General features: G+C 38.8%; 1 protein-coding gene across 2 annotated transcripts; it reads right to left on the minus strand.

The window, feature by feature from the left end:
- Positions 1-919: 919 nt before the first annotated feature.
- LOC113680751 (WD repeat-containing protein 7) lies at positions 920-18,367 on the minus strand. Of its 2 annotated transcripts, none has more exons than XM_027197793.2 (28): positions 18,144-18,367; positions 17,332-17,441; positions 17,004-17,082; positions 16,156-16,251; positions 15,754-15,832; positions 15,375-15,448; positions 14,924-15,043; positions 14,061-14,171; positions 13,938-13,972; positions 13,758-13,789; positions 12,966-13,021; positions 12,784-12,878; positions 12,183-12,250; positions 11,747-11,826; positions 11,009-11,156; positions 9,714-9,934; positions 9,366-9,561; positions 8,953-9,192; positions 8,044-8,193; positions 6,722-7,572; positions 6,422-6,608; positions 5,990-6,244; positions 4,391-4,737; positions 3,934-4,146; positions 3,399-3,481; positions 2,791-2,890; positions 2,229-2,333; positions 920-1,726 (listed from the first exon to the last, which is right to left on the minus strand). In XM_027197793.2, exons 1-28 carry the CDS (start codon positions 18,309-18,311, stop codon positions 1,544-1,546), a joined length of 4,482 nt encoding a protein of 1,493 aa, XP_027053594.2. In that variant the 5' UTR covers positions 18,312-18,367; the 3' UTR covers positions 920-1,543. The 2 variants fall into 2 exon arrangements, with proteins under 2 accessions (XP_027053594.2, XP_089051113.1); XM_089194987.1 differs by having other exon boundaries at positions 5,951-6,244.

The raw sequence follows: 18,367 nt of genomic DNA on the forward strand, positions 1-18,367 counted from the left end.
GCAAAGTGCATTACAATATATATGTGCTATTTTTTTATTGATGGCTTCAGTATTCCAACAATACATAGTGACACAAATAACATAATATGATTTGCAGGAGCAGATTATTAATTTCTGGGGGGGAGGGGGGGGGAAGGACCATGAAACCTCATTTTGCAATCAAGCACCTTGAAATAAAATTGGCCAAGTCTGTTTACTCAAGCCAAAAAGTGTGGTGAAAAATTCTCCCTTGATTTTGTAATTAGAACCTCCTGGACTGGAAGGGTGTTGTGTTGTGTTGTCATTGTTTTTTATTGTCATCTTTTGCTTCCTAGTCTCTTGCATATTTTTTGTTTCCTTATCTTTCCTAGATTTTAATGTTACCCTTTGTGAAGAGAGAACACAGAACACAAAAGAACCATGATGAATTGTATTGAAATAAATCCTTGGGGAAAAAAAATGAGAAAAGTTATAGAAATTTTTATCTTTACTCGTGAAAGACCAGGTCAGACCCATTTGGATAGTCTCCACCTGAAACTTACATCCAGTTTCCTGCACTACATGTAAAATTTTAAAATGTTTTGTAATGTAAACACAACTTGGTATTGGTTTGTGGCAAATTTAATCCTTTTGGTAGTATCAATACAAGAGACATTAAGGAAAGTTTCCCATTTTATCCCCTTCTGGGAACAGAATACCTATTTCTGCGATTGCTGGTTACTGCCATTCCTATTTTTGTGTTTTCTGAGTGTGCTTTCTCTCTTGACACCCTAACCTACCCCTGCTAAACTTTGAAAGAGTAATCCAACCAACAAAGTGACTGGGATTTAAAATCACATGCTCAAGATTGTAAGTCCTTAATTGACTAGAGGCCGACAGGAATTTATATTATGGAAACTACCTAAACATGGAAATGAAGATACAATTAAAGCACATCAAATTCTGTCATAAAAGTTCCTTTATTCTCAGTTTCAAGTTTAAATTAATATATAGTTTAGGACACAAACCAGTGACAGAAACACTGGCTTATTTATTCATTATTTATTCAATTTATTTATTCAAGGTAAGTAAACACTTGCTTCAGTTTCACCCAGCTCCAACCACTGTGGTTCAGAGAAGCTACGCTTTATTCAGCATTATTCTAATTGCCTTGGAGAGTTGTCTTCACTTGGAAAATAAGGCCTAGAAATAAGTTATCCGATATGAAAGTTCACAACTTGGGTAATCTTAAACCTTGATAAAGTGACTTGCCAGGGTTCCAAACTGTCGAAAAAAGGTGAGGAAAAAAGTAAACACCGAAACCGAAAAAGGATGCCAGTTGAGGATGGGAAATACATAAACTGCATGCAAATGAGAAACTTTATTTATTGAGATGACCACATCGTAACGAAGGCTCGGGTGAAAAAAAAGGAAAAAAAGAATACAGTGAAAGTGTGGTTACGCACAGGCGTCAAACGGACTTGTCCTGAGAAAGCTTAGTTTGAAATGTTTGGGTTCTTATTGATTTACTTTAACATAGACAGGCAGTAATGTTATTCCGTGGGTGATTACACATTGTAGTTCTCTATACAGAATATTTGTATTCTGTCCCATCAGCCATAAGCAGAATAACATTTTTATGATTAATCCAAACAAGTCGTATGAGTTTTAGCAGAGCAGGAGACATTTTTGGAGACGGAGAGACTGTGGTGTAGGAACGGACACATCGGAGGGATGATCCCAGCATACCGAACAATGACGAGCCAGTCTACAGAATATAAAGACAACGGACATGTTTGACGATACGTCTTGGCACAAGTGTTCAAAAATAAAAAAGATAGTTGCGTATTGCCTAACCCTCCAAGGATTTGTCAATAGTACCATTGGGGCGGACATAAAACGTCGCATATTAGTCAAAACATTTCTCAACACTATTCAAATATCTTTTGATAGGTGGAAGGGCGGGGGGAAGAATTGTAGGACTTCCTAAAGTACGGTAGGGTAAAAAACCAAACAAGGCCTAGTAATAATCGAAAACTTGAAGAATTCTAAATTGTATAAAGGATTGTCGGAAAAAAAAGGATTATTAATCGTGAACCTGACTGTTAATTTAGATTAGGGTGTAATTTGTTCAACATAAAACAAATTTCTGATTTTGAAGGGCACCTTCAAATCACCACTTGACCAAAGGCGATCGAATAAAATTAGGTATGACAAATCTCTCTCTCTCTTTCGCACGCTCTATCTCTTTCATTTAATCTGAAAATTACCTGCCAGAAACAAATTTTGGAGTCTCCGAAGCTGTATGAAGCAAGTACGCGATCGTCAGGCGAAAAAGACAGGGCTGTTACTTGAGAAGAATGAGCTGAAACCATCTGTAAACAAGGATTATAAAGTAACCGATTCTGAAAAGATTCTAGGACCTCTAACGATGGGATTATTGCGCGCTATCAAAAGAGAGAAGAACTTTCAACAAAGTTTGTTTGGGGTATAGACAACAACAATCATTGTTAGCTATTTACGGTCGCTCTCCCAATGATCGAAGATAGTACACCGAAAAATAACGTGATAAATTTGAGGAGAAAACTTGAACTGAATCGCTCCTGAGGCTTTTCATTTCAGAAACACAATCAGGCCTCAAACATGAAGGTAACGGTTACTTCCTGCAAATGTATCAAGAGTGTCTTTGCTACTTGAAACTGGAATTTAGTATTTGGCAAAACTATTTGAAAGAAAGTGAAGGATGACTGAAAGTTCTAAACAAAGTCGTGGTCCTCATGTGAAATATCAAAAGAATGAAACAACACACAACTAAACTCGTCGTAAACTTGCCTGACAGCGCGACGACCGCAGATCATACAAAGCTAACTGACCATTCTTCGCTCCAACTGCAAGGCGGCGGGACTGGGGTGAGTAACTCACCATGTTGAACCTGTCAAAGTGGAATAGCATCTATTTTTTATAAATTGCTATATTTCATAATTAAGTAAATCAGGCTTTCTGGCCGCGACAGCATGTTTAAAAACAATCAAATGTTCATTCAAAGCGAGGCCAACAAGGCCTATTTGTATGCAAAAGAATAGAAGTCATGCCCACCGTTGTGAAAGTGGTCTACACATTCATTACCGTAGAGAACGATGACCCCAATACCAACAAAGGCTAGTCCAAGCCGTTGCCAAAAGCGCGAAGGGTGCGATCGAGTAAAAATCAGTTGTAGATCAAGCCTAGGACTCTTTTAATTATGATCTAGAGAACACGTTCTCTTGTTGCAATACTGGATTATCATTACGTCAAACAGAACAAGAAAATGAAAAAAAAACAAAAAACACATGAATTGCTCGTGATACGTGACACGTGACTCTGTTCAGAGAGAAACTGGTGCATAAAGCGCGATAATGCTCGAACGTAGACTTATGCGACAATATTTACAGTAAACGTACCGACATAGTCCAGGGAATAATTCAGTCATTCCTTTCTCTTTGAGTTGTCTCTGATCCAAACAGTAAACAACAATGTCGACAACCTGGGGGAAAACGGCAGAGTTAAGTGTATCAGTTTTCGTCATTGTTACCGCGCAACAACTGGCAATGAACCAACGAACACAAACGCAGATACCTCTCTCGTCCCAATTTCCGAAAACTTCCAAAACAACGAGAAAGCCTGGTGAAAGGCCCGCTCAAAAGAAACCAAATGGTCGGTGATAAGGTGTCTCGGACTGAGTGAGACGTAAACATGGTAATTTGAGAAACAAGAGTAAATTAGTGGAATGAAAAGCGTTCGTTGATACCATAAGGATTAGGAGTGCCGATTTGAAAGATAAATTTTTGTTCCAGAGTTTTGCCGTCTAGATGCCTAGATGAAGGGAAAGGCCGCAAACTACCATTAGTGCACTGCATCTGTTAAACAGGTAAACCCCGTGAAACCTTCTGAAGAAAAACTTATATGTATACGTGAAAATAGAAAGGTAGTTCATACATCTGTTAAAAGATCTACAACTTCTTGTTGTGTCTTTTCAACCATGAGGTCAATTATCCGCAGTATCTCGTGCTTAGCTCTGTTCAATATGGACGTGCTCTGAGCCTCTGCATTCTGAGAGGGCTGGTGACGAACATGGCTGTACACCGCAATGGCTGCTGGAGAAGGTTGATTAAAGGAGATAGAAGAAGCCGCTGAAACACTGCGAGCCACCTAGATGTTCAATGGAGACACGTTTCAATTAATTACATTATAAATGGCAAACTCTGAACACGGTTTATGTGAGTGCTGACCACCTGTTACATCACAAACGACTACTTTGCACTACGTGAAAACCTTTGCAATGCAGTTGAGGTTCTTGTTCAGACGGCACCTCTGCTTTGTTACACGTTTTAACTTTGCGATGATCTGACAAATTATTTTACTTGCGTTTTAGCGACAGCGAAAATGAATTCACCTCCTTCGCAATGGTCGCTATGAAGACCGCAGGTCGTGCTGTAGCAATCAGTGACAGCCCATGCCTCGCTGATCGATGAGTATCTGCTGACGGCGACAATGGTAAACCTTTCCTGAATGTGAGATCTCGGTTCTTGCTGTCCGCCGAGAGTTCTAACAACGCTATCAAGACAGCTGAAACGTCCATATATGGCTCCCAAAGAGTAAACCCCCGACCAATCAGATCAATGGCTGCTCGTCTGACTGACGTGTGTGCCGTAAGTTGGGACGAAGGGGGTTTGAGTAAGAGATACATAAGAGCTTTACCAGTGAGACGTACTGTAGTGTAATCCATGATAACTTCACCACCTGAAAATACCAGAAAAGGTTACAAAAGAAACCATGTACACATGTAATCAACTTGTGCAATTCGCCCCATCAGACTGTAAGAATACGAGAAAACGTGAACGAAGGAGATTGTTTATATTTTGTTTCGTAAGTAAAGTACTGTTTCAAATTTAACTGACGACCCGTATGGTTTTCTAGAGTATCGGTTAACGTTTGCCGATCATAGTTTTCGCTAAGACAAGGTAAGTTCCACTAAGTTGTGAGATTAATTAGCCAACATGGCGCTCTCCAGAAATTGTACTTAATATTATACAGAATATTACGATTTAATGTTATACAAGATAATTAAAAGATAGTTAGGTTATGCACGCAATTAAGGAGGCTCCATAGGGTTTTTGTTCAATGTTGGCGCGCGCCAGCGTAATGTTTTTCTAGTAAATTTTTGTTTTCGTTTTTAAAGGTCACTAAAAGCCATCAAAAGGCAATGAGCAAGGTTCGCACCATCGTTTGCTGCAGTAAATATTATCCAAATCATTTTCGTTATTAAGCTAAGGCTCCACGAAGGGAGGCGCTCATCAGTGATAATTTGGCTTTGCCTTTGATTTTCTTCAATTTGCTTTGGTGAAATCTCTCAAAATGTTCACAATTTGTGAAAATTGTCCTGCCGATCATTTAAAAGCCGAAGAAAATAGGGGTTTCAAAGGCAGTTTCATCGCTATTTGCAATTTTTTATTTTCTTCCTCTATCTCAAATTTGGTCGAACGAATTTCTTTCTTTAACAGGCACTAGGAGGGGCACATATATGTTTAACGTTCCAGCAAATCTTTGGAAATTCCACCGAAGGAAACGTGATAAATCTTTCTCGAAAGATCCCTATTTTCTTTATAGCAAAACAACATGTAATGGAGTAGAACTTCGCCATGCGTATACTTTCGAATCTGTCGCCTTTTGACAATCTTTTCCCAGGTGTTTTCTTTTCGGTTGAACTCTTTTTAAGGCGTAGAAGGCCTATGAATATTACGGGTGCACTTCTTGGAAACCCTAGATTCCATCACATAAAAACTGTATTGTGTAAACTGTTTTTAACACACCTTGTCAGATAACAATCGTGCGATCGTATCGAGCTGCTTTGTTCCTTTTGCATGTTGACCTTTTCAAAGCTCGTGCTACGTTCGTACCCAGATCTCGCGCGGCCAACAAACCCTTAGGAGCCTTCTTAAACATCAGCACTTACGTTCGCTGTTACTCTTTCGCACGATTTTACCATCTTTACCTGGAGTTTCACTCAGTTTTTCTAATCTTCGCGAGCTTGTGCTCTGTTTTTTTTCACCGTCGCGCTCACGACTCGAATATACTTCAATTTCACGCTGAAATTCTGCGCCTATCACTCCCATGAGCACGATAGCGGTTGCCTGTCGACGGCGCATGTCATATTGAAGCAACTTCTTAACGCTGGTTAAGACAGTGCTGACGTCTTCGGTTGGGAACAGGACCTCGTCTTCAACGTTTTGGACGTCTACGCTGCGTTCTGAGAAAAGATAACCAATCACTTTACAAGTCTTACAAACCAATTTTCAAGCTGCTTACAGTCTCCTCATCAATGAAGTTTAAAAATTCAGTTGGGCGGCGTTGCACCATCAACTGAATCAACCCATTACTCAATTAACACTCTACTGGGACGACTGGTCAATTTTTGAGAACTTACCAAACCCCAAAATAGAAGTGGTAGGGGAGGGTGCAGGATCAGACTTCTCAGCTTTGTCCTCAGTCCCTCCCGACTGTTCAAGCGACTTTGGTAGCTGAGGGGCCCATGTATCCACCACTTGCTTACGACCCTCGGACCCAATCCTACGCAGTTCGGCTAATAGAATAGCCTGTGCCGCTTCACGAACCTGCGAGATGGAAAAGAACTAACAATACACACTGATACATTGTTCTATTTTATGGCTAACTATCTAATTAATCTATAAAGAACTCTTTCAAAAAAGCGCGAAGTGAAACATACCTCTAGACATCGATCTTGCCATCTCCTTGCTAGAATATGTAGCAGCGGTGGCTTATAAGAGGAAATCTTCAGAATGTCAGCCAACAGACAACAGTGCAGTGCAGCAAGTTGACTCCACCCGGCTTTGATATGTGCGCGGTGATTCATGGCAAGTTGCACTTCCGTCTCACTTAAACCAGGAGGTTGTTCGTTCTCGGCATAACTCGATGAGATGGGAGGAATGTCATGATCTGTGTTCGTTACGAGAGCAAGCCGCTTTTCCTGAGGAACAAAACTGATCTGGTTCATGCTCATCAGCGTGTTAGCGACGGATACAAGTCCCACAAGATGCAGAGTTGTCAAAGCTGAGGAAAGTTGCCAGCGTGACTGAAAGCAAGTCTTTAAAGCTGACGCAATGTTTGGCTCGGAAGACAAATTCGATTTCTCATTTTCTCTCTTTGTTATTTCAAACTCAGTAAAAATGGCTTTATCAGGAGAAAGTCTTTTTAAAGCAGTTTCAGCATCACTTTCTCTTCCTTCCCCGGCTTCTCCATACCATCCCGGCAGCATCAATGAAAGCCTGTTTCCTCGAGTTAGCAGTCCAAACGAAACTGGTTTGACTGGTTTGAGGAGACCCAGTCTCTCAACACACACCTCATCCATGTTAGGGTCCAGATCCCAGGAGTGTAGACACGAGATCATGAGTTGGGCTACATAATGTGTTTCATTTGTAACTAACGATTTCTTGGGGTTTTGGTGCGTAAATTTTTGAGTTGCATCGCTCCTCGTTTGCTGAGTTGTTAGCGAATCTCGTTTTCTTCTTCTCCCTCCTACGGCTGTCTTCGATACGTCACCTTTGCTGGAAAATTTAGCTGTAGAGAATAATGAAAAATTCGTTGAAAACCACGCATGAAGTCTTTCGAAACTCACTTTACGCTCTGGAATGAACGAAATATCCCATCGGAGAACTCCACGAAAACTACCTTACTACGACACCGTGTATCTAAAATAATATGCAATCTACGAAGAATACACAACTGCATGGTTATGCTTTTGGCCGAAACATTCTGATTCTTTATCGGAGAGCTCGACAACGACCTTTTACTGTTGTGAGAAATGAAGATCGCGAAGTATACTGTTGAAGTGATTTTACAAAGAAAACCCTCAGATTGTAAACAGAGGTCATACATCAAAGACCATAAAAAATTAGAACTTAAGAAAAAAGGGAATGAAGTAACAACCAAGGCGCACTTTTTATTCAGAAATCAAATATAAAATATGAAGTAAAACAAAGAAAGTAATAGGCAATCGTAGAACGTGATAACAAAAAAATTTATAGTTACCAGCAAGCTGTGGATTTTCTTCAGTTAATAAATTACATATCAGCGCCTCTATATCAAACATAAGCACTTGTATTTCTGGATCTCGGCTCCCACACTTTGTAGACATCACTTTCAGTGGACCACCGGCAAAAACCTCGCCATAACCGTCACCTTGGATTAAAGGAATGAAACGATATACTGAGTGTTTTAGAAGACCTTAGATGGAGCCCTTATGGCCTGACGGATAGCGGGCTGGTTTGAGCCTGAAGCGGGTCACTGCACTGTAATCTTTGGCAAGACTAGCACAAATACCAGCAGACTGGTCGGGTGACAAGGAGGATTTCTAAGGATAACCTGCGGTAGACTACCGTCCCGCTCAGAAGGAGCAACAATACTTCTTCTTGTTTTCGTTACTTGCTATAAAAATTGGCATAAACCAAAGAGAGAAGGCTCAATTGACTCGCAATATCCTCATTTTTTTCCTTAATTTTGTTCTTTTCAGCGAAGCAAAGCAATGTCAAAACAGCGATCGGACGTTCTTTTTCTACACGGTTGCGTTCCCCTTTCCCCTACCCCCTCCCCGAAAAAAAAAGTAATGTGGTCTCTAGAAAAGCTAACTCCTTACGATTCGATACCAACAATGACGTACGAAAAATAATCGATAGTCATAAATATACCGGGATATATGCATGTAATTTGCACCCAAACGTCCGTTGGACTGTTTTTGCTTAAACCTCTAACGTTTGCTTCTCTCCGAACTAAATCTATGGATTATTTTGCTAAATTAACTGATATCGAGATTTTTATCCCGCACGGTTTAAAAAAGAAACTATTTTAGGGGGTTTGTCGTGATCTGGTAACTGAATATACTTAAGCTTTTCCATTCTACCAAGAGATTAGAAACTGATATAATCTCTTGGTTCTACTCACTAGATAGTTTTGAGGAAGAAGATGGACTAGCCGCTGCTTGTTGGTTGATGCTTCGCCTGAGTTTCTTCACTGCAGCGGAAGCTGCGCTCGTCTGAAGGTTTGATGTGATGTGGCTGATCTTTCTTCCCAGAGAACTCTTCGACTTGGAAGGAACACTAGACGAAGGACATTTCTTCTCTTCGTCGCACGCAGATAAGATGTTCAAAGCAACCTGGCCATTTGCACACCGGTCGAGGTGACCTGGATAATAATGTCGATAAATAAGACATTATTTGATTGCAACTTACAACAGAAACAGCGACCATAACAACGACATAAGGGGAAAAACTTAACTTTGAAGGAAAATTGTATAGTGAGGCTTGTGCAATTTACTCAACCAATCCAAGAAAATCCTCGTAAACCTTAACCCTTACCCGTTTCCATCTGCCATACATACACCGAGCCGTCAGTACAGCCTACCACCAAAAAATCATCCAACGCTCGCCACTTTATTGTCTCCACTGGAAATTCGTGAAGCGAGGCCAACATGATGCACTTACGCTCGCGAAGTCCTAACAACGCAACCGAGTGGTCCTGGGCTACAGAACAGATACAGTACTGGACGCGATTCTAAAAATAAAAGGCAAAACGATGAATAAATGAATAGGTAAATAAAGAATAAATCAATGAAATGAAGAATACCTTAAGTCACGTTGAAGACAAAAACAAATTAGTGAGGAAAAACACCAAAACAAAATTAAACCGTCAAGCAAAACTCTTACACTGCACTCGGGTGGAGTACAGATTAGTCGCAGCAATTCTCCTCCATGGGTAGAAAACGTATACAAAAGGTCCCCAGTAAAAATGTCCCACAGTTTGACAGAAAAGTCAGCTCCTCCTGACACTAGAAATTCCCTGTCATATCGAGGATACTCATCGTGTGGGTACAGGAGACAGGTCACTCGGCCTCTGTGCCCTAACAGCACCCTGTGCACAGGCCACCCTGAGGAAATGAAGATACAAACACATGAAGTGACACTAAAATTTTCGATGTTTACCCCAAGTGGTCATTCACTGAACCAAATGACCTTACTGCTATTGCCATTTGACAACTTTTGTTTTCGTGCGAAAATGTTGAGGAATGTTTCCTCCTTTATTTTCAGCGCAACTGATGGAATCCAAAATCACACATTTATTTTTGTTTTTATTCCGTACTCACTTTGTTTTTGGCTTAACTACAACAACCACAAAGGAAAATAAAAACAAAACAAAACAGGACAAAAAAATAAAAAGGCAAACTCGTGGATATCCTGTACAGAATGTACTTAGAGTATCGAAGGATTGCATTTAAGGCCAATTATCATACGATACCAAGATAAAGAATCGGTTTATCTATTATAAAATTTACCCGTTCCTATGTTTCGTAAAGCCGCGAGTAAAAAAAGAAAAAGATGTGTTTAAAATGAAAAATGTCTATCGCTAGCCTTACTTTTCAGTGTTTTCAAAACAAAAAGTGAGTAAAACTGTCCCGTTAATTTTTAGGCGGTTTTTTTTCATCATTTTTATCATTTTTACTATCATAACCATCGCTATATATGATAATTTTTATCATTATTAACCCTTCAACTCCCAGAAGTGATTAACCCAAAACTTCTCCCTACAATATCCATACATTCTTCAGCAAACAGGTAATGAGAATATTCAAACTTATCAGATAGAAGCTGTTATCTTGATCTAGCATCTAGTTCTCATAAATAATTTACAAGGAAATGTGTAGCAGCTACAGGGGAGAATTAACAATCAGATCTTGGCAGTTGAAGGGTTAATAGAAAAGTTATTGTCACTATTATTATAGTTAATCTGATACCACGGTACATTCGTGCCTGGCCACTGAGGTAACACAGACAACACCCAGCAAATAAATAAATAAGCAATGAACGAATGCTCCATAAACTTGCGCAAAGTAGATTAATACTGACTCACGACGAAAAAAGTCAATTATAACTATCCAACAAGTTGAAACAAGGCAAACGTTTCAAGATTTGAGGAAAAGGCGATAGCAGAGGCGTACATGTACCTGAGCCTGGGGGCTGAAGCAGCTGAGCTATCGCTGCTTTTGCTGCTGATATTATAACAATGGAACCATCCTCACGGCCACACACAATACAGTCTTGCGTAGGTAAATAAAGCGAAGCACTCAGGGGGGTAGTTCGTCCGCCATCATCCTACGGAATGAAAAAATCAGATCATTTAATTAGAGCAAGCGCACTAAGTAAAAAGGGTGTATTAAACCAAAATTAGAAGAAAAGGTTCATCCTTTTTTTTTCAGTTAAATTTGCGCTACAAGTGAATATTGATTTTTGGAACGACAGTTCCTCGTCTTTTCACTGTGCCACTCCCCTGCTACAGCAAAATAAGCCATAGCACCCGATACTTTTAATGGTGTTTATCAAAGACGAAGTTCTCCTGAGTCTATTTTCACATTCTCGGGCTCTAGCCACGTGGTCGAATCCATAGGAGTTTATCCCACTTTCTGTAATATAAAGGAATATCTTTATTCACCTCTAGCACCTTCTTACACTTCCGAATGAAGAGGGGCACAGTGAGATTAAATTATTCATTCAGAAAATCAACTCAAGGGTTCAACCTGTCCTCGATCCGGGCTACTTCGATCCAGATTCCAGCGCGCTAGTGATTACGAGTTTACTACAATTTTTCTGTTACTTACAACAGCATTTTTTCACTCATTTCTTGGCGCAACAAAACAGTTTGGTATCCTGAACCTCTTCACCTTTAACTCAAGGCGTCAACTTACCAGAGAGTCGATAAGACCACAGGGCTTCAGAGTTGTCTCCCAGCAGTCAGCGTAACTGCAGGATACCACAGGATGCGTACCTAAATCAAACAATCCAACAAAAATAAATTTGGGGAGTCTTAGTGCATCTACTCATAAGTAACAGAACGACCTCCAATTTGAAAGTATTTACAAATTTTGCAAAAAATGCAAACGAAAAACAAAAATAGCCACTGATTGAGAAAATCTATTTTTTCAACTAAAGCGCTAATCCGTATCGCAGATGTAACCTACTAGCGGTAAGATCATAAAAAAGTTAATTTACATGCCAATCGATTAACTTTTTGGCTTTTTTGCGTTTTTGTCAATTTTACTTTCTTTCCTCAATTATCTAATCAAACGCGTAACTGGCCTGGGGAACAGAAAAACGAGATTCAACATACTATTCACAAATTACCCTTTGAACTAGCATCTCGAGATTTTGTTGACGTGAAGATATCGTCGGTTAGTTTCCAAACATTGACACTAAAAACACAAAAAAATTGATGAAAGGCTTTAATATTTATTAGTGTAAGTGCTCCGGTGATTGAGGAGATGCACGCGCTCTGATTGGTCGAGGATTGCTTCATATCTTGTTATACTCACCTTGCGCGAGGTGATTAGTGCTGAAGCAAAAAAATTTGAATGATGCCCTTGACTTTGTCTCGGGGATGATTCAACAAAACTGGCGATTAGTTATTTAATATTGTCACGTTATTACCGTTAAACGGCACTATAATAAAGAATTCAATTCGATTTTGTCTCTCACTTAAAAAGAACTTTTTTGAAGACATTTTCCTATATCACAGCAATGCTCCAAAGCAACATGCCACAAACAATGCTGCATAGTAATATACAAGATTTGCAATAACAATTACATTCGCACGATTGCCAAGTTTGATCTTAATTTATTGATAGAATTACGTATGTAAGTTCTGTATGCAAGAGATAGATGACAATTCAAAAGTTAAATTCTTAATTGCTTTACTCATCTGCTCCACCTGCATTAATTTGGTTACCTTCCATCTGATCCGCCTTTCAACAACAGCTTGAAGAAAGGTCCTCTTCGACCATAAGAGAAAAACATGGCTGGGTCAGAGTCTGAGGCAGCGCTCTACAGAAGAATTCAAGATTTAGAAACAACCCTATGGAAATGATTGTAGTAATGCGACAACCTTAGATAATTTGCGTTCACAAGCACCTGATCATGTGAATCTTCAAACACCTGAATGATTTTTGGCTCCTTGATAGGATCACCTACGGACAACAAAGCAAGTAAATACTTATGTAACGTCTCATCGAAGCTTATGTTTCATTTTTCAAGGTCTTTATAACGTTTGAAAGAGAAAATGTTCCAAATAAATACCAGAATGTATTGACAAATACAGCCCATTAAACCTATTTAAAAGACATTCACTCATGAAATAGTATTTGAAACGTTGGGTTTTGATCTGTGTCGATATTTGCTAGGAATAACCTCTTTTCCCAGGTAAGCTAGTTTTACCCCCCACCCCTTCCCCCCTTCTCCTTCTCCATCTAAAACCTCCTACACGTATACGTAGGATACGTAGATATAGTATACGTAGAGTATATTATACGTAGTAGAGTATACGTAGATACGAGTTTCCTTCCCTCTTTAACCTTCCTCTACCTTAAAAATCAACCATGGGGTCAATCTCTTCCCTTAGAAATATCGAGCTTTGGCTCGATATAATATTTTGTGACCCTTAGACGACACCCTGTCTAAGGGTCACAAAAGGAGTGTTAAGGAAAGCCTACAAAACAGGCCTTACTTTTCAAAGAGGAACGATACAAGGGAGAGATGGAAACATCATTTTCCTTTTTGTGTTTTTTTGCACCTATCTCATCTTGCCATGATCGCCTAGCGCTCGCCTTCAGTTAAAAGATACGTAAAAAGAGAGACAATCAAACTATAGCAAAGGTAATAGAGTTAGTCCTGATGATAACAGAGTAATGTTTATTATTAACAGACCTTTCCACTGGTCTTGAAAACCTGGACAACATCTAATGAAAGAAGCAGAATTGTTCCGTGAGTAATACTGCGATAACACTCTTGGACCATCGAATACAACTGTCTACACACATCCTTGCTTTTAGATGCCATAACGTAATCATAATAACAATGATAATTTAATTTTCAAATTGTACTTACGAAGCAGGAAGCTTGAACAGGTAGCTCTTCCCATCCTGTGTGCAAAATACAAAATGAATAACTTGTTGCCTTTCATAATAAACATCTACAAATGATCACAGTAAAATAATGTCTTTAACTCACTCTACTCCATACTAGTACAAAGTCTGCTGCTACAAAGTCTCCACCCATCCAGTTTTGGCCAGGAGGACTGGCAACGGTTGTTAGAAATTTGAAATCACCTGCATCGTACATCTGCCATGAAGGGAAAATACAGCATACATGTAAAGTTATTAAAATAAACAGTTTGTGGACTTTTGGTCTACATTAAACCCATGGAAGTGCACACATTCTCCCTTACATATGAGTAAAATTTTGAGTAAGCAAAATTCTGATTAACACTACAACTTTTAAGATGCTTAAGTTGCCTAAAAAAGAAGGTTGTGTGGCAATGTTTATTAATGTCATTGTTTCTGCACTTACATGATATTATGGAAAGTTAGAGGCATATTCTGAAATACTTCATTTTGTGATTTAGCAAGGAAAAAGAGCTACAATCCAGTAATTTAGCATGAAAGCCGGCAATTGGACTGTGACAAAACTTGAAGTACACAACATTGTTACACAACTGAATATCCTGTACAGTTACATGCAGTCAGGAAAGCCTACTCTACAACTACCACATTACTTGCATGGTTACAAGACAAAGCACCAATAATTATGTAAAAGGTGTTTATGTTCACAAAAAATGAATGATGGGTATCAAATTGTCCATGATTAACTTTAAAAGGCATGTCTTTTGCAGGACTTAAGTCACATTTCAGTGGTAGTTTGTACCAATAATTAAGTAAAAGATGTTTAAGTTAGCAAAACACAAATGATAAATTATTAACTTTTAAAATTATCATTTTTGCAGGACTCTGAGTCACACTTTTTTCTATTGCAAGTTCAATAAAAATCTCATAAAAATAGGTAACCATCGGATACACAATCATGTATGTACCCACCAGCCACTCTTTTGCACAGACCACAAGAATGGTGCGCTGAGTGAAAGGATTACAACAGATCCCTGTGGCCTTACTGTTGGCGACTTGGCTCAATTCTTGTTCAAATGTGGGTTCACTGTACTGTTGACAAAAGAAACCAATGGGGTATGCAATAACATGAATAGAGTCAATAAAATGAAAGCTACAAATTTAGCCTAAATTGCAAACTTTAAAGTTCTGATATAAAAAATTAATGACCCAGTTGTTAACTCTATAGTTTCCAATCACTCAAATCCATCAAAGAAAACTGCATGTGATTGCATGAGCTCATACATATATCGACTCCCCTACAATAGCTTTTATTAGTTTTATAGTTTGTTCAAAGCTGTTAAGAACTCTGCTATTTCCCCCTGGACAAGGAAAGTTTTTTGCCTCTTACAAATAAATCTCAACAACAGACTTGTACACACACCTTGGACTCCACATTTGGTTTCAACATCCAAATATTGAGCATACCAGACAAGGAGACTGCAACGACAACATCATCTGAGGCAAAACAGAAATGTACAGTTAAGGTCAGTAATTGTATCAAATGTAATCCACAATTACATTTGCCAATTATAGCAGTTGCTCATAAGGACTCTTGAAGGGACGCTTGGAGAACTGCAGAAAGGGAAATGAAGGACAGAGGCTGGACTCAGAAGCAGATTGACCATGTGACAACCAAAAAAGATTGATGGCTTTCTCTTACCAATAGGCCTTATGTGCATGGATGCACAAAATAGACTAACTAACCAACTTTTATCAATTACTCTACAGTAATTATAATAACATTACAGTCGTTTCTGTACCTGGTCTTCTTGCAGGTCTCACAACACATGCTGAACTGATCCAATTGGGGGCTGATGGAGAACGCAGAGTGTACAAAATCTAAACCAATAGTAGCCAGATTATTGAGTACAAGTTATGACTAGCAGTGAACAATCATTGTTTGTCTCACAATTTAGAGTCATTATCAATTATAGAGTCAAGATATCAAATTAAAGATTGCAAGATTCCTCTGGCTGTATTAATAATAAAAAAACTGTGGTCTTCAAATTATAGCATGGTTCAAGAATTTATGATGATTTTAAATCACATGAAGAATTATTAAGGCTACATTTAATATCATGACCACTATGAACAAACATACCTTTAACAATGAACAACATTAAATTAAATTGAACTCATGAAATTAATTTGAATTCAATTACCTCAAGAGACAGAGCATCCAAGACATGAATATCAGAATAGCTGCCATAACAAACAACACGCCATTCTTTCCCTGTGCCAATGCTAACATGGAAAGACTGAAAAGAATAAAGAAATGCACAAACATTGGAGCATACAGCTGTCAATCTTGTTAATTATGTTACTCTTAATGGGTGTTTCTTGTGATCAACTAGTCAACTACATGTATGTTGGTAGTTAGTTAGACCAAGTTGGCCATTTGTTTATATTGGAAGTTTCAGCTAAGTATGTGAGCTGAGCAAGGCACAACATTGTATGTTTTGTTCTGGTAACTGTGCTAGAGTGTTCATGCATTCATATGATGAGATACCAAATTAGCCTCCATCTCAGTTGACAGTCAGTTGGTCATTTAGTAAGTCAGTCAGGCAGTCAATGAGTCAGTTAGTCAGCCAGTTAGTCAGTCGGCAAAAACTAGTCAATAAATCAGTGACTGACAGTCAGTGAGTCACTCCACCAGCCACTCAACCAGCAAACCACCAAGTCAGTAAGCCAATCAGTAAGCTAGCTAGTAGTATGCAGGCAAGTCAATCAGTAAGTCATTTGGTAAGTAAGCCATTCTATTCAATAAGTCAGCTGGTCAGATAGTCGGTCAGTCTGTCACACTGTCTGTTAGTCAGTCACACTGAGTGTTAGTCAGTCACACTGTCTGTTAGTCAGTCACACTGTCTGTTAGTCAGTCAGTCAGCCAATTGGTCATTAATTGTCCACCTGTTAATGAGTCAAAGTTGATCATAATGTCCACCTGTGAATGAGTCAAAGTCAAATCTTCATTCAGGTAATCAGTAAGTCATCTCTCAGATGATGTACATACCAATAGAGCCAAATGTGTTCCTGGAATGACATTTGCTTGAATGCAGATTCCATCATCTGTGTCCCACAAGCACAGCTCTCTGAGAGAAAAAAATCACTTAATATATAGCTCAAATAGGCAATTACACCAATTTACTTCGTATCAGCGAACAGAATTTGATTTCTTGTTACATAAATACTTCCAATCATCAGTAGTTATTATTGAGAAAATCCTCTGTAAATTACCACTTATCGTGACTGCTAAACATTTGAAATGAGCAGAACAATCGCACTATAAGGAATAATAATTTGTGCCTTTCTTGTAATATAAATTTGTTGTTATGTCTTACCCATTGTCAGCTGCACTGATTACACTGGACTGATTGTCCCATCCATCTGTAGCTTTAGCCAGTGCTGTGACTTTTGCTGAATGAGCAAATATAAGGTTCCTGGGTATGACCTGTAGTATTCAGTAAAATACAGTGTGTAATGTACTCATTTATTATGGAAAATAACGACAGAATTTAGATTTATTACTGAGAACTATAATGTCACTGATTTAATTTCACTTGTGATCAATAAAGCTAATTTCCTTTAATGGCGATCATGTTTTAGGACCCCCATTTCCATTTTCTCCTTCTGATAAGTATGTATGAATATAAGGGAAAAAACTCTTTAAGGAAACCCATGGCAACGTTTCAGATCGACTGGCGAAGGGGTCGTGCATAATGTATGAGAGACGAAAGGAAGATCAGGATCTAAACGAAGAAAATTCCTGTGTAGTTCAGAGTAAGAGCTCAAAGCTTGCTTTAAATTTAAACGAGGGTCTATGCGAGGCTTCAATTTAGTTAAAATGAAGAAACAAGGACAAATTTTTCAACAAAACAAAAATCTCAACCACAGCAATTCGGTATACTTGAGCTAATTTGGTATGATGTACCTGTACATGCACATGTAGCCAGTGTGTGATCAGCTGACACTATCTAGATCAATACATCTCTGAATATAGACTAACAATCGAAAAAAAGAACTGATGCAATCCAGAGTTAAAACCGCTTTTAATTTTAAGAGCAAATTATAGAACATGGTGATAATTTATATGGTAACCGTCAAACTTGTTCGTAAATGATTTTAATCTTAGAATTCCCCTTATCAGCCTTACTTTGATCTCTCCATGTTCCACGAATCGTAAGTCCCAGATCCCCAGCTGTCCGTCTGTTGATCCTGTGACGACAGTTTTCTGATCATAAGTTGTTATAATACACGAGATACAGTGTGATGGAGGCGTGCTTCCCCATAAAACCACTGGTACAACAGAGGAGGAAGACATCTTGGTTCTTGCTTGTCAACATTCCGCGCGCCTACATTAATCTTGCTCAGCGGTAT

This window comes from Pocillopora damicornis, chromosome 2, assembly GCF_964200805.1.
Source record: "Pocillopora damicornis chromosome 2, jaPocDami1.2, whole genome shotgun sequence".
Classification (NCBI taxonomy): domain Eukaryota; kingdom Metazoa; phylum Cnidaria; class Anthozoa; order Scleractinia; family Pocilloporidae; genus Pocillopora; species Pocillopora damicornis.

Bases quoted from the DNA above. Each gene is read 5' to 3' on its own strand.
- LOC113680751 (XM_089194987.1), bottom strand. From the start codon at position 18,311: ATGTCTTCCTCCTCTGTTGTACCAGTGGTTTTATGGGGAAGCACGCCT. The intron at 15,833-16,155 runs GTAATTGAATTC...CTATTGGTTTAG, and splicing joins TGGATGCTCTGTCTCTTGAG to ATTTTGTACACTCTGCGTTC. The intron at 6,245-6,421 runs GTAAGTTCTCAA...ATCTTTTCTCAG, and splicing joins CACTTCTATTTTGGGGTTTG to AACGCAGCGTAGACGTCCAA.